Consider the following 15,659-nt stretch of genomic DNA (forward strand, 5'->3'; position numbering starts at 1 on the left):
CTTACGTTACCTGACTTCGGGCAGCACCTGCCACTTACCAACTCCCTCCTGCCTGAAATGCTTCCTTCCCGTAGCTCCCAGAAGTTTTCTCTCTTGGTTCCTCTCCTACTTCACTCGCCAGCCCTTCTCCGTTTGGCACAATCTTCCTCATCACTCCAACTTTTAAAAGTGGGGGGGTCCCAGGGCTCAGCCTTCCCATCTCTCCTCTACCTGCTCTCAGCGCACGGGTGAGCTTAGGCCACCCCATCCAGACCGTTGGCATGAAACTCTATGTCGTAACTGCCGGCCTGCCAGTCCCCAGCCCAGCCCTTGCCTGGATTCCAGTGCTCTCATCCAGCGACCACCCTGACATATTCACTCACCCCGACTACTGAAATGACTGATACCGCGTCCAAAATCAGGCCTCTGGTTTCCCCCCTGGGACCTACGAAGAACGATACATTTGGTCTCTGCCCCCAGTTCCTAACCCAGAGCTCCTATTGCAATCCCCTGGAATTCCCTGGGTGATAGCAGTCCTTTGTTCTGATGAGGTGGCTCTTGGTGGTTCCTCGATAATTCAGGATGTGGGCTGGTCACCATGATTAGAAGCCTGGACCTGTCCCCCCCTCCCCCATCCTCCGGGGAAGGGAGAGGCCAGAGATTCAGTTAATGCTCGATCAGGCCTGTGTTGACAGAGCCTCCATAAAAATCACTCGAGTTCGGGTTCAGAGAGCTCTCGGGTTGGTGAAGACACCCACATGCTGGGAGGATGGCATGCCTCAACTCCACGAGGACAGAAGCCCCCGCACTCAGGACCCCTGTGGACCTCACTCGATGTTCATCTGGCTATTCGTGTGTACCCTTTACGATAAGTCAGTAAGTAAATGTTTCCTTGAGTTCGTGAGCTGTTCCAGCAAGTTATCAAACCTGAGAGGGGGCTGTGGGAACCCAACTTTGTAGCCATGTTGGACAGCAGTCTGGGTACCCTGGAGCCCCACTGCTTGGGGTGATGTCTGAGGTGAGGACAGTCTTGTGGGACTGAACGCTTAACCAGCGACATCTGCCACCAACTCCAGGTAGCCAGGGTCAGAACCGAATTAAATTCGAGCACACCCAGTTGGTGTCAGGAATCAGAAAACTGGTTGGTATGGGGACAAAAACCCCACACATACCGTGTCACAAGTGTTTTGAGCAAAGAAATGTTTCCCTTTACCTTCCAAACTTGCTCTACTCAGTCTTACCCCATCAGTAAATGGCCAAAACTCCCTTCCTGCTCCTCAGGCCAAAACTCTTGGCCCTTTATTCCCCCCTTCACCCCTCATCTGTGCAGCACAAAGCCTCTCTGTGCTCACATGCGCAGAAGCGGACCACGCCTCACCTCCTCCAGCAGCACCCTGTTCCCAGCGCCCAGAGGCTGCTGTCTGTGTTACCACCAGAGCCTCACTGATGTCACACGTCTGTCCTCGGGCCCCTCCAGCCTTTCCAAGGTGTAAAGTGATCTTTCCAAGACTGAAGACCAATCACAGCCAAACATTTGCTCAAACCCTCCAGAAGTTTCTATCATCCTCAGAGTTAAAACTCAAAGTCCTTAAACAGCTGGTACATTCAGTCCCCTGGCTGCCCCTGACCACCTCCCTGCACCCTCCAGCTCGCTCCCACGCAGACAGCAGGACCGTCCCACCTCCGACTCCTCGCCCTTGGCATCTCCCTCCCTTCCCTCAGGAACCTGCCCAGAAGTCATGGTATCAGCAGGGAGGTATCATGCTGGGAGGATGGCATGCCTCCTCCGCCCTGACCCTGTGACGGAACAGCCATCCCCACCCTGTGCTCCTTGTGACACTCCTCCAGTCCCTGCCCCATTTTTATTTCTCACCATCTTGAGAACATACATGTGCTATTTGCTCCTAAGCCCCGGAGGGCAGCTCTTTGTCCATTTTTTTCCACACTTATGTCTCAACACCTAAACAGCACCCGGCACACGAATGTTCAATGAATTGGTTGTAAACAAACACAACTAGTGAAAAGCCTCGATTTAAAGTACTTAACTGATGCTTGTTTACTCCCAGACTTCTCAGCACTTTGAACATCCCACGATGTGCTGGGGACCGCCAAGAGGGAATGGAGGACACGCTATTTCCTAAACGTACTTGACTACGAAACTTTTCAAAACTTTTTTGCAAGGGAGGAGGAATCACGGCAGAAAAGAAGCAGACTTTCCTGGGACCAGTGTTTCAGGGATATACTTAGGACAAGTGGTTTGGCCCACCTCGTTCCATATGGATGAAACAGTCCCCCGCCACGACACACTCAGGAGTACAGGGGACGTGGCTCTCACCCTTTCCTCAATACCCACAGTACTTAGGATTGGGTTTGCAGGGGAGGGTCTTCCGTAACCAAGGCTAACACCTGGGCCAACCTGAGCTCCCCGGACTCCCAGCTCCACCCTCCATTCCCACCACTGTCATTCTTAAAATCTGACACATACGTGGCCTCAGGAAACATAAAGGAGACACGCTCTGTAAACAATGGTGTACAACCTAGGGCGCGATACCAAGTGGTGCGGGCCTCACCGTGCTGTTGATGCTGGCTAATAGCTTCCCATTAAATTCCACCATAGAGTACACGGCTCCTTTCACTTCCTTCTCAGCCACGGTCTGTAATTTTCCTGAGGGGAGAAAGATAGTCTCTGAGTCTCCTTTATAAGCCCACACTTTCACTCATCAAAAGAAGCCTGATTTCCCTCCGGCTTGAATCCTGCTCCCAAACCACCCATCTGAATGCAGGAAAGAGTCCGTGTCTACTGGGGTTAACCACCACAACTACAAGCCCCACCAGAACATGCAGGGGCTGCAGACTGTGTCCAAGGTCTGCCTCCCCCCAGACTGCAGCTCCAACTCTCAAGCTGGAGACCGGATTCCATCTCAGCCATCTGAGCTGAGATTTGGGGGCTGCCAGTGAGTCTTCAGAACCATCTTGCATAGGGGAAATGAGAAGAGACGGATATGAACACGAAGTGCTAAAGCTGGAAACAGGACCTACATGGCTGAGCAACCAAGCAGGAGGCAAATCTAGGATTCCTCTGATCCTGGCCACTAGATTCTCCAACCCACAGTTCACCTCTCCCCTCGTCTTCCTTTCAAAGAGTAGAAAAGCAAGAAACACAAGCCAGAGTTTACTTGTGTGTCTGCTCGCTCCCCTCCCCCAGAACTTATTGAGACGGTCAGCAGCTTGAGCGGAAGGAACAGAGAGTCCCGTGTCACAGCAATTAACCCAAGCTCTTCCACCGCTTAACGAAAGCTCTGAAACTAAAAAGATCTGTTAGTTACCCAGAATTTCAAATCTCTCCATAGCTGGGGCTGTGCCCACTTACCATCAGAATACTGAAAGACCACGATTCGACCCTGCTTGGGCTCCGCCTCTTCGGGATACACCATGGCCGTGCCCACGATGAAGTACGTGTTGGGGTCTTTGCCCAGCTTGCAGGAGACCAGGCTGAGGGCATACTCATTCTGCAGAAACTGGTGGGCATGAAGCACTGGAAGGAGAGCCGGAGGCGTGACTGGCTGCTGACCCCCACGCACACCCACAAACACGTAACCCTGCTCTCCAGGGCGCCCCCAGCCCGGGTCCAAGCCCGGTGGAGCCCTGCTCTTCGTCTCCTCACCTGTCCGGCCCTCACCAGCCCACGCTACCAGGAGGCGGCCCAGCACGCTAGACTCCTGGCCGACCCTGAGGTCCCACCCCTCCCTTCAACTCCTCCCAGGATGGTCTGTCACAAGGTCTATCAAACTGTGGAATTTATCAGAGCCCAGAACAGGCTAGTTCAGGGAGGACGTGGGCACGAAAACGACAGAAAGAGCTCATCTGCACCTTCGAAGGTGTGCTGGTCAATGATGAGGAGATTGTGCACCTCCACCTCTTCCCCAAAGGAGGTCTCATGTGGCGCTGTGCTGCTGGAGAACAGCTTGCTAGAGCTGACGCTGCTGGACAGGGCCTGGGCACAGAGAACACACACACCCCCTCTCAAAAGCAGAGCAGGTGCTGGGAGCCTCTGGGTGAAGGGCTCAGCCACGATCGGGGAACAGAAGCCGAGTCTGAATGAGGAAAGCTCAAGGTTGGCAGCTCAAGCAGAGCCTGAAGAGAGTTCTGGAGGACAGCAGACTGAGCATAAGGAGCCAAAATCTGCATACAAATTGACGCAGCAGTCCAAGACAGAAGACTCTAAGGGTTACTAATGACCATCAAAACAATGATGCCAAGTCAATCAAACAAAGCTAACAAGGAACAAAGGCAACCTCATAAGGGGACAGACTCCATCTCTCTCAATGGGAAGCACAGAGAGCACATGAAATAAAAAGAGAAGTGTAAAGACTGTATATTCTGGATTAAGGAAAGAAGTTTAGATTTGCCCAAGGTCACACAGCTAGCGATTAACCTTGAGGCCAGTTCTGTCAGACTCCAAATCCCACCTCTTAACCTATAAGGCTGTGCTGTCCCAATTACACATACCCTACCAAATGTCCAAACTGATGATGAAAGAGAATTATTCTCCTGCAAGGCTACAGAGTAGCAAAATCATTGGCTTCCACACTTATCCCAAATTCTTCCCAACTCTCCAAAGGCGGGCTGAAGCCAGCTCACTGCCTGTGTTTACAAATAAAGTGCGACTGGAACCCAACTATCCCACCTGTTGTCTATGGCTGCTTTTGTAACGGCCAACCGGAGTTGTTTCCCAATGGCTGACAAAGCCATACCTATTACATGATCCTTTCCAAAACAGTTTGCTAGCCCTGCTCGAACGCCATCTTTGTCTGTGCCCTCACCTGGGTGCTGGCACTGGGCCTCAGGGCCGTTGTGCCGCCACTTGTGTCCTGGACTTCGATCCGGCTGGAGAGGACCCCGAAGCACTGGGACACTTCCTGATAGCAGATCTTCCTGGGGACCAAGTGTGAACAGTGCCTCTCAGGACAGGTCTAAGAGGGGACGCGCCCCACACCCGCGCCCGTCACCACGCTCCGCAGCCCTGCTCCCCGGCGCTCACCTGGGAGACTCGTAGAGCGGAACTGTGCGGATGTGCAGCTTCTGGATCTCGTCGATGGTGCCGATGGTGAGGGTGCTGTTGTTGGCCAGGGCCAGGCTGGAAAGAAGGGTCTGGGTTTAGACTGAGTAGACCCAAGGAAGGAAAGGATTCTACAAGGCAACTCCGTAAGGGGAAGAAAAACAAGGCAGAATTACACCAGCTTCCTCCAGACACTGGCTCTCAACTCCAAGCTAAAAACCAGCTGGGTAGATGTGACCTGTTCTGATGCCTCTTCCCACTGCCACCCCCCCATCTTATTTAACAGGTCTGGGTGAGCCTCAACTGAGGTTTGTTTTTTAACTGCTTTCTGTTTAATGCTAATTGTGGCATTAGAATCTAGAACTGGTGATTCTCAAATCATCGTTTGCATCAGAATCAGCAGGAGTGCTTGTTGAAGCAGAACTGCTGGGCCCCACCCCCACAGTTTCGGCGTCCCCCTTCCCCTGAAGGCCTGAGAGTTTACACTTCTAATGAGTTCCCAGCTAGTTTGGTGGCTGCTGGTGGGGGACCCTGCTCTAGGAATACAGAATGATCTCTAAATCAGGGGTTCTGAAACTTGACTAATCATTTGAATCACTTGGAAGGTTTTCCTGAAAATACAGATTCTATGGCCCAAACCCCAGATCTACTGAATCAGAATCTGAGAAGGATTCAAAAAAATCCGTTCTTTTTAAAGTGTCCCAGGGATTTCGAATGGGCAGCCCAGCTGGAAGAACCTCTGCTCTACACTTCCCATCTCAGCTATTTATACTGATTCGACACTGGGGAAGGGTTCGAGGAAAACATCATGCTGCCCTCAATCAACAGCTCTTGCTGAAAAGAAAGAGGCTCACCTGTCAGGATAGCCATCAGAGTTGAGGGGACACATGTAGTTGACTTCCTTGAGGTTGACATTGGAGAAGACCAATTTGTGGTTGCTGCTGTAGATGACGGTGGGGCGGTCGGAGCAAGCAAAGACGTTGGTGGTAGAAAGAGAACGGAAAGTCCTCAATACCGTGGGCTGGGTGCCCAGAGTCACCTTTTTACGGTCGCTCAACAGGCCTACAGAAAGAACGGCATTAGGAGAAAGTAGGAAGAAAAGGCAGCAGGACAAACAGCTGGGTCGTGAAGGTTCAAAAGCAGTACCCTGAGGCTGAGGCAACGCCACACTCCTTGTTTCTCCGAGAGCCCTCCGTTCACAGGGTTATTCTCACCTGTCTCAATGTTGAGCCCGAAGTAGAAAAGTGCCCCATCTCCCAAGGCACAAAGGAGGTAGTGGCTACTCTCAAATGTGGTCATCAGGATGGAACGAGGAATGATCTCTGTGGGAGAGGCGCACATTAAGATCTTGTTCCATGTCCTGACTCTGATCCCAACCTTTCAAAGGTCCTTACGGGACACCTACCTCCACCCAGCATCTCTTTGTGCAGTAGCTCAAAAGAGGGCAGCTTCAGGATACGCGCTGAGATGTCTGTCCAGAGGCCAATGGCACAAAGAGGGGACAGCCCGTTGCTGTCCCCCAGTGGGGTGATGTCCAAGCAGGCCACTTCGTGTTCCATCTCTGTGTGGCTGAACAAAGAGGAATATGGCAGAGGAAGGACGCCAAGGATGAAAGAAGTCCTGGCGAATGGGGGAGGGGGGGAGCGGACAGGCGGGCACACACCTGATCTGCCGGAGCTCCTGAGGGTGGATCTGCAGGTAGTAGAGGGCCCTCCCCACCGCCACCACCACCTGGCTGCTGTTGCAGGAGGCCACGCTGATGTTCTTGCCCTGAGGCTCCTTCCACTCGCTGACCAGGGCTTTGGGTTCCTGAGAGACCAACCTCACAGATGCTGAAGTGATCTAGAAAAAGAAGAGAAAGGTCTCCAAGCACCTGCTGGGATCCAAACACCACGGGAAGGTGGTGAAAGCTGCCCTGGTATAGCCCTAAAAATAAACCACAGACGTCCTCTCTGCCCTGGGTATTTCCCCCAAACTCCTGAGGCGATCAGTTCTGACAGATGCCCTTGTGCGCTGAAGCCCCGAAGACTGGCTTAAAGCCGCTGCCACCGTACCTACCTGCAAACAGAAAAAAGGCAACCTGCTTCATTCGGATGAAGTCCTGGGAGAGGTTATAGATGGAGGAAGACCTGAGACTACAGTCTAGCAGTTTTTCTCAACCCAAAAATCAGTCCCCTAAAATAGCCAAGCTCTTTACTGTGCATGAACCATGAAAATTACTTAAACTTTGTGGGTGTCCAGCTGGCTTGGTCAGTGGATTGAGTGTGTGACTCTTAATTTCAGGGTCGTGAGTTCAAGCCCCACATTGGGTGTGGTGATTATTTAAAAATAAAACCTTAAAAAAAATAAAATTCTTTTTTTTCAAGATTTTATTTATTTGACAGAGAGAGAGAGAGTGAGTACAAGCAGGGAGAGGCAGGCAGAGGGAGCGGGAGAAGCAGACTGCCCGCTGAGCAGAGAGCCCAACAACACGGGCCTCCAACCCAGGACCCTGGGATCATGATCTGAGCTGAAGGCAAACGTTCAACCAAATGAGCCACCCAGGTACCCCCCAAAATAAAATTCTTTAGTAAAGGCTATGAAATTATCTTGAAATATGCTTAATCAATCTATTTCATTACTGAAATAAAACAAAAAGCAGGTTGATGACACTGTAACATACATGTCAATTCATCCTACTCTATCAAAGCTCAGTTCCTATTTAAAGAGGAAAATCCTTTCACAACAGATACATGAGCTGGTGCCAGTCTTCGGGCCACCAGTTAGAAAAAACAGACAAAGCAATGAATCAGTATGTGGGCACCTCCCACACTTGGTCCACAAACCAACAGAACCTTCCCTCTGGCTTTTACCAAATCCACAATTGCCTGTTGGCTAAAAGGAAGACCCAAGTGGATAAAAAGATGGAGAGGATTCATTAATCCTCAGGCACACAAGTGCCACACCCGACACTGGCAAACACTGACTCCAGCCACAGTTAAGAGAAGTTCCAAAGGTTGAAGAGGATGTGCAAAAAGCAAAGACTGCGAAGGGTCACTCTGAACTAGAAACAACCAGGGGATGGGCAGGTGCTCAGAAATCAGACTCTAGGGGCGCCTGGGCGGCACAGTCATTAAGCAGTCTGCCTTTGGTTCAGGGCGTAATGCCAGTGTTCTGGGATCGAGCCCCACATCAGGCTCCTCCACTGGAAGCCTGCTTCTTCCTCTCCCACTCCCCCTGCTTGTGTTCCCTCTCTCGCTGGCTGTCTCTCTCTGTCAAATAAATAAATAAAATGTTTAAAAAAAAAAAAAAAGAAAAAAGAAATCAGATTCTAGTGGCTAACAAGAGCCAAAGGGATGTCTGACCCCATAACGCATATAGATTTTAAAAAACCAGAACAGACTAAGAGCTCTGGTTCTAATAATTAATGTGGAAAGTGCTACCAACAGTCATATATGTATAGGAGCACTAGAACTAAATAGGTATGTATTAGTACAACAAGTGAAAACACGTGTCTCACAAAATAGGGCATAATTAGTGCGAATGATATCCGAACCATAAAAATACTATGATCCCAGTCTGTAAAAGAGAATTTGAAGGAATACTACATATATTTACAGAAGAAAAATAAAGCTGAAAGGAGTAACTCCAAAGTTAGGAGCTGTTAAGTTGTTTTCTCTGAGTGGTGGGTTATCGGGTCATTTTAATTTTTTTCTAGGATTTGTTACTCTTAGAACCATAAAAATGGACTGCTGCAAAATCCTGCAGTGCTCTACACTGCACTCGAAATCAAGTTCAAGGCAACAGGGCTTGCCCCTTTCTGAGTTATTACCTGGATGAGTTGCTGATGAGCCACGTTGCCACAGAAGAAGGTCTGCTGATCATCCACGAAACCCATCAGTTCGGTTTCTTCCACCTCTTCTCCATTTAACATGAGAACTCTGCGGGGGAGGGGAAGGCCTGGGTCAGCCAGACCGGCTCCCCCAGCCTGTAACCTTCACAAGAGCACCCCAAGCAGGCGCCAGACTCACCCTTACCTTGTCTGGCCCACAAAAGAGAGCACGAGTGTGTCATCAGTCTCCCGGTTAGGGTCAGACCGCAGCGGCCACAGACCTGGAACAAAGATCAAGGATAAAGATGCAGAGCGCAGCCCAACACGCGGCTCCCCACGTCTAAGGAAAGGCAGGCAAGCCTCCAGGAGGAGCAGGAACTTTGTGGAGTCCGTCCTGAAGCTGAAATAGCCACTCTGTTCTTTCCCGACTTTAAGACCCTGAAGAAGTTATTTTTAAAACTGTTTTGAGCCTAATATTTTAAAGTCTTTCCTTTGAATTTGGATAGGATGATATATTTCTATGACTCAAAATCAAATTTTATCTTTAAAATGTGTACACAGAAGTTTCACTCCTATACCTCTCCCTGAAACCTATCCCCCAAATAAATCAATAGTCTCATTCATTTAAAAAAAAAATTTTTTTTTTTTAATTTAAGGAATTCGGTAGTCACTGTTTTATAAACAAATACTAATGTAGGGGCACCTGGCTGGATCAGTCGGTGGAGTGTGCAACTCTTGATCTCAGGGTTAGGGGTTCAAACCCCACGTTGAGTGTACAGGTTATTCAAAAATAAAACTTAGGGGCGCCTGGGTGGCACAGCGGTTGAGCGTCTGCCTTCGGCTCAGGGCGTGATCCCGGCGTTGTGGGATCGAGCCCCACATCAGGCTCCTCTGCTATGAGCCTGCTTCTTCCTCTCCCACTCCCCCTGCTTGTGTTCCCTCTCTCACTGGCTGTCTCTATCTCTGTCAAATAAATAAATAAAATCTTAAAAAAATAAAAAAATAAAAAAAAAAATAAAACTTAAAAGAAAGTTACACACACACACATCAAACAGCCTATCATACACTGTTCTGCACTATGCTTTTCCATTTATATTAAAGCCCTTATCACAATGGAACAGTACCTTGTTTTCAAAAGCTACACAGCATTTAATGACATAGATGTACCAGTTTTAAGTCACGACTGAGGGACAGACACTTTTCCAGTATTTTGCATACAGTGCCACAACAAATGATCTTGTGTTTACATCACTCTGTCTGTATGAAGGTCTGGGGGTAGATGCTTAGAATTAGCCTTGTCCATAAATCACTAAATTAATGCAGGTGAAGTTTTCGCAGATGTTACAACGAGCACGCTTATTTCCTCTCAGCCTCACCAACACTGGGTTGTTAAACTTTTGGATTCTGGTCACCTGGTAAAGAATGGTATCACTAGACGGTTTTGATTTGCATCTCCCTTAGTACAAGTGAGGCCTGTTACCTGTCCCCCCACATGTCTTTTGCCAATTTGGGGGCAAGAATTTTGGTAACTTTCTTTGTAGAAATGTTTCGATAAATTAGGTAGATGAGGCCTTTGTAAGATGAACTACAAACGTTTTTATCTGGATGGCATTTCTTAGGACTTAGCTTACAGTGTTTTGCTTTTGCCATGCAGAAGTGTTTCATGTTGTTGCATTAACCAATCTTTCCCTTCGCTTCTGCACGAGTCAAAGTTTAAAAGGCCTTCCCCACTCTAAAGTCAGAAAGGAATTTCGACAACTTTTTCTTTTAACTTTTGTATGACTTTCTTTTTACATTAAGTCTGATCCATTTGGGTTCTAGCAAGGTACACAAAGTACAGTATGTACAGTATGGATCCAAACTTGTCTTTCCCTGTTGATAACTGGGAACACCATTTATTAAAGACCATTTATTTAAAACAGTCATCTTTATCTCACTGAACTGAGATACCACCACCATCATACACTAAATTGCTACATGTAACTGTGTCTATTTCTGGACTTTTTGTTTTTGAGAGAGAGAGTGAGCGAGCACGCGCACGAGTAAGCAGGAGCAGGGGTAGAGGCATAGGAAGAGAGAGAGAGAAGCAGGCTCCTCGCAGAGATTCTCCCAACGCGGGACTCGATCCCAGGATCATGACCCAAGCCGAAGGCAGATGCTTAACCAACTGAGCCACCCAGGCACCCAGGACATTTTTTTTTTTTAATTTCTGGATTTCTGAGTCTGCTCAAGGAACTCTGCCTATCAGTGCACCAAAACCACACTTTTATTTGCTACAGTTTAACGGTACATTTTAATATCTGGTAAGGCTAGTCCTGTCTCACTGCTCCTTTTTAAGTCTTCCTGGCTTTTCTTGCTTCTTCCTTTTTCCATTTGGACTCTGGCCTATCTAGGTCAAGAAAAAAATCTCGACATTTTTATTGAAGTACATTATCACAAAAATAAATAAGTCAAAGGGGGCACCTGGGTGGTCACGAGGTTAATCGTCTACCTTCGGCTCAGGTCATGATCCTGGGATCAAGCCCTGCATCGGGCTCCCCTGCTTCTCCCTCTGCCTAACACTCCCCCTGCTTTTGTGCACACGCTCTCACAAATAAAAATCTTCTTAAAAAAATTTATTCTTTGATGTTTTGCCTTTTTATTACTATCGTAAATTAGCTCCTTCCCTCCACTATCCTTCAAATGGACTCTGTTTTCACATGAACGCTACTGATTTCAGTACATTAATTTTATATCCTACTGCCTTAATGAACTCTCATTGTCTAGTTTTCAGTCTATTCTCCTGGACTTTAAACTTTCAGAATCTCTTTCTTTCTTTCTTTTTTTAAAGATTTTATTTATTCGACAGAGATAGAGACAGCCAGCGAGAGAGGGAACACAAGCAGGGGGAGTGGGAGAGGAAGAAGCAGGCTCATAGCAGAAGAGCCTGATGTGGGGCTCGATCCCAGAATGCTGGGATCACGCCCTGAGCCAAAGGCAGACGCTTAACCGCTGTGCCACCCAGGCGCCCCCAGAATCTCTTTCTTTCTAATTCATAAATCTCTATTTATCTGCTCCCATCCTCTCTCATCTCCTGAGAGTCTAAATAACCTTTTATTTCTGATGTGCCTTCTATTTATACCTATGTTTCGCTTTATGATTCAATCGGATCATCTTTTTCTTGGAACAGGTGAGTTTAGCCCATTCACATTTACTGACATGACATGCCAGATATATCAGACCCTTGTGCACATGTCCTATCATTCTGAGTCACGTCTACAACTCATAATATCATAAGGGCCTTTTTTTTTTTTTTTAATTTTTATTCATTTGACAGAGAGAGAGACAGCCAGCGAGAGAGGGGACACAAGCAGGGGGAGTGGGAGAGGAAGAAGCAGGCTCATAGCGGAGGAGCCTGATGCGAGGCTCTATCCCAGAACGCTGGGATCACGCCCTGAGCCAAAGGCAGCCGCTTAACAACTGAGCCAGCCAGGCGCCCCATAAAAGCCTTTCACTGTGTACTCTTTCTTTGATCTTTTTGATTACTATAGTTCTCCTGGAATTTAGCTTTGTATTTTTGTTCTAAAAGTTACTACCTTTACACTTATACCTTTGTATGATATTCTCAGTCTCCTCTTTTTTCAGGAATTCTATCAATTCCTTTATAAAAACGTTAAATTTAACTTACAAACTTTTCCTTTCCATTTCTCTACTCCATTATCCAATTATATCAATAATATATATTTTCAAGTTTACTTTGGTACTTTTACATATGTTTAAGCTCCTACCACTTATTTGTCATTATGACTTTTTTTTTTTTTTTTTTTTTTTTTTTTACTCTTCATCTGACCTGCTTTCCTCTAGCTCCCACCCACGTGCCTTCACAACACATAATGAGGCCAAAGGCCAAGGTCACTCAAATAAGATTTGCATCCTACGTCTACCAAAAGGTTACCTTTAATGCCTGGTAAGTCAATGCTGGCATGCTCATGGATTCCAATTCCGTTCCGGATGATCCGCAAGGAACCTTCCTTAAAAGCCCCAGAGCAAGTAACCAGCTGCAAGCAGAGAAAAGGTTTCTAAGTAACTCCCTCCAGAGCCTGGGGCCATCATACTGATGCCCAGAAAATAAACAAGCTATATGTAATCCCAAGGACCCTTTCAGTGGAGGTAGGTTTGAGGGAGCAGACTTAACAGGGGCTGATTTCCAAGCCCCCAAGTTTACCAAGCAGACAGGATGTTCTAGTCCAAGATCCAAAGGTAACTACCACTGCTCCTAGCAAGCTGGCTTCCATCCTTAGAACCTAGTTTACTAGAAAGAGCACAGGATCTGGAGTCAGACACACCTGTGACTTGGAGGTTTTGTGACCTTGGACAAGTTACTTGATCCTTCCCAGTCCCAAGCCTCCTCACTTCTGAAATGGTCGAGAATTCCTATCTAATTAGGGTGCTCATGTGATCACAGATGATGCAGATCTGTATCACAGACCAAAAGATATACTCAGCAAATGGTAGTTGTCCTTGCATCATTGGGATTAGTGAGTGAAGCTCTTAAAAGTTATCTTCAGTGGGCACTCCTCACTCCAAACAGGCAAGTCTAGGAGGACACAGTTTGAGTGGGAGGGTATATCAACTATCTGTTTCTGGGATGACCCCCTTACCTGTCCCTGCCCCTGCCTCTCCAGGTCCACCACACACATGTCCACAATGGGTCCTAAATTGGTAAAGGTTTCCATGGCCACTACATAGGAGCCTTGTTCATTGCTGTCAACATTGAGCTAAGAAGAAAAAAACAGTCAGTCCTGGAATGCTCCTAAGAGATCCACCCTAACAAGATGGTTATCGTCCAAAAGAATCTCTCAGTCCTATTAGATCTGCCCTTCTTGTGCTTCACTGCATGCTTCTAGAAGGGGACTGCTGACTAAGGAACATGGATGGCCTACAGGCGACCCACTCATCAGTCAGGAATTTCTAATCTGTGAGTCCTGCGGATGGATTGCAAAGCAACGGTTTGGGAATTAATGCAAAATGCTTGCATGCATTTTTCTGCAGAGAAGGTCCAAAGTTTTTGTCTTCTAGAGGGGGTCCAGCACATTAGACTATGACATATTTGAAGGTAGCAGCCGGGTCTTGTTCATAATTGTATCCACTGTGCCCGGCACCTTGCTGGCACATCTACAGAATGAACCTTTAACACAAAGAGCTGGTGAGGGTAGGATGTGAACTCAGCCAAGGAGAAAGCTGCATAGTACGGACATGGATGAACTGAAGAAATTCTGTGAGGCTCCAAACACAGAAGAACCCTGATGAAGAAGCAGTAAAGGTGGCAAAGAAGCACCCAGAAAGAAGAAAGTGTCTTCTCACCTTCACAAGCTGAGAGTCCCCAAGGCGAGACCCAACGAACACAACACCGTTATCGAGGTATGTCAAGCATTCAGCAATAGAGGTCTAGAAGACAGTCAATGGCATGAGAGACATCAGAACAAACACCCCAGGGGAGACTGACATGTCCTACCACCTCCTTGACATCTGCTAAGAAAATGAACAGCTGCGGCCATGAGTCCTGAAACAATTCTCCATTTCAAATCCCCAGGTTACACTAAGCAAATGTTCCTAAATCTCTGAAGCTTGTGACTCCCTTTATCACATCCTTACAGTCAGAAAAAACTACACTTTCTCTTGCAGGTGTCTGCTCCAAATCATTTTAATCCCAATGGCTCCGATCTCCTCAAAATAATTAGAAACCTCTAAAATTCACTGCATAATTCTTAAACTTTTTAGGGAATCTCTTCCTGGAATTGAGTATCAGCATTAAACTAATCTTTAATTCTGAATGGCATCCTTTTCCTCTTCCTTTTTATGCTTGAGGTAGTGCCCAGCTGTCTGTGAGATTCTCCGACATCTCACTTACTCAAAAACCAACTTCCACAGCAGGACTGACCATTCGTGGCTGGGTGCTAAGTACTACAAATCTCACACTGCTCACACTGAGCCACATTCCCACACTCGCTATACCCCTAGGAGAACGCGGCAGAGCAGGGACAAGCCCTACCTCTCCAAGGAGCTCCACACGGAGATCTTTGAGGGTGACGGTGCCGTCCATCTGTTCCTCCTTCTCCAAAAGCAGCATGAAGAGCCGTCCTTCCATGTCTCCCAGCAGATAGCGGGAGCCATTGGGGTCCACACGATTGTGACAGACAATCGTGCTTTGCTGCCAAGAGGGAAGACATGGTCATTAGAGATTAAGGGTCTCCCATAATCAAAGAGCAAACCTTTGCGAACCACTCCCTTTAGCAAACGTAGCCATTTCAGGAGCAAGGAATCCACTTAGCTAAAGCTACATGTGTGAGTGAACACGGGGACACTTATTCTGAAGACAATTTTCTGAGGAACTCAATATACCTTAAATGGTTATTTACACTGGAACATGGAAACATATAGAAAATAGGAAGCAGCTCTAAGTATTCGCTGGACTATGAATACTACCACAAGTTTGGTTATTTCTCTTATTACTAATTACCTCCCACTGCTAATGCTACCATAGATTTTGTTATTTACCTTTTAACTTAATTTTGTATTAATTCTTACGACTTGAGACATTAAGGTTTGAAACTTTTAGGACTAGTTTTTAAGTCTATACAACTGATTGCTATGTTACCTTCACATGACCTGAGCTCTGAAAACATTCAATAAAATGGAAAATCCTTCCCTTCTTAAAGTTGCCCCAGTCGATGGAAAGGGTAAACCTACTTTGATTACTGCTTCTTTCTTAGTTATCAAGCAAGCTCTCAGTAAGCAAAACCAGGCCGGTCTTTGCATTCCCAATAACCA

The 15,659-nt window shown here is 47.3% G+C and overlaps 1 protein-coding gene across 1 annotated transcript in view; it reads right to left on the minus strand.

The window, feature by feature from the left end:
* DDB1 (damage specific DNA binding protein 1) overlaps window positions 1-15,659 on the minus strand; it is a 30,080-nt gene that overhangs the window by 7,469 nt on the left and 6,952 nt on the right. Inside the window, exons 7-21 of the mRNA XM_002926213.4 lie at window positions 14,881-15,039; window positions 14,193-14,276; window positions 13,490-13,606; window positions 12,784-12,886; window positions 9,055-9,130; window positions 8,850-8,958; window positions 6,702-6,880; window positions 6,444-6,607; window positions 6,253-6,360; window positions 5,893-6,100; window positions 5,021-5,116; window positions 4,803-4,914; window positions 3,850-3,973; window positions 3,350-3,514; window positions 2,550-2,644 (exon numbers count right to left, since the gene is read on the minus strand). Of these exons, the coding sequence (XP_002926259.1) occupies window positions 2,550-2,644; window positions 3,350-3,514; window positions 3,850-3,973; window positions 4,803-4,914; window positions 5,021-5,116; window positions 5,893-6,100; window positions 6,253-6,360; window positions 6,444-6,607; window positions 6,702-6,880; window positions 8,850-8,958; window positions 9,055-9,130; window positions 12,784-12,886; window positions 13,490-13,606; window positions 14,193-14,276; window positions 14,881-15,039 (1,899 nt within the window). The remainder of the gene's footprint in view (window positions 1-2,549; window positions 2,645-3,349; window positions 3,515-3,849; window positions 3,974-4,802; window positions 4,915-5,020; window positions 5,117-5,892; window positions 6,101-6,252; window positions 6,361-6,443; window positions 6,608-6,701; window positions 6,881-8,849; window positions 8,959-9,054; window positions 9,131-12,783; window positions 12,887-13,489; window positions 13,607-14,192; window positions 14,277-14,880; window positions 15,040-15,659) is intronic.

Source organism: Ailuropoda melanoleuca, chromosome 16, assembly GCF_002007445.2.
Source record: "Ailuropoda melanoleuca isolate Jingjing chromosome 16, ASM200744v2, whole genome shotgun sequence".
In the NCBI taxonomy this organism is placed as follows: domain Eukaryota; kingdom Metazoa; phylum Chordata; class Mammalia; order Carnivora; family Ursidae; genus Ailuropoda; species Ailuropoda melanoleuca.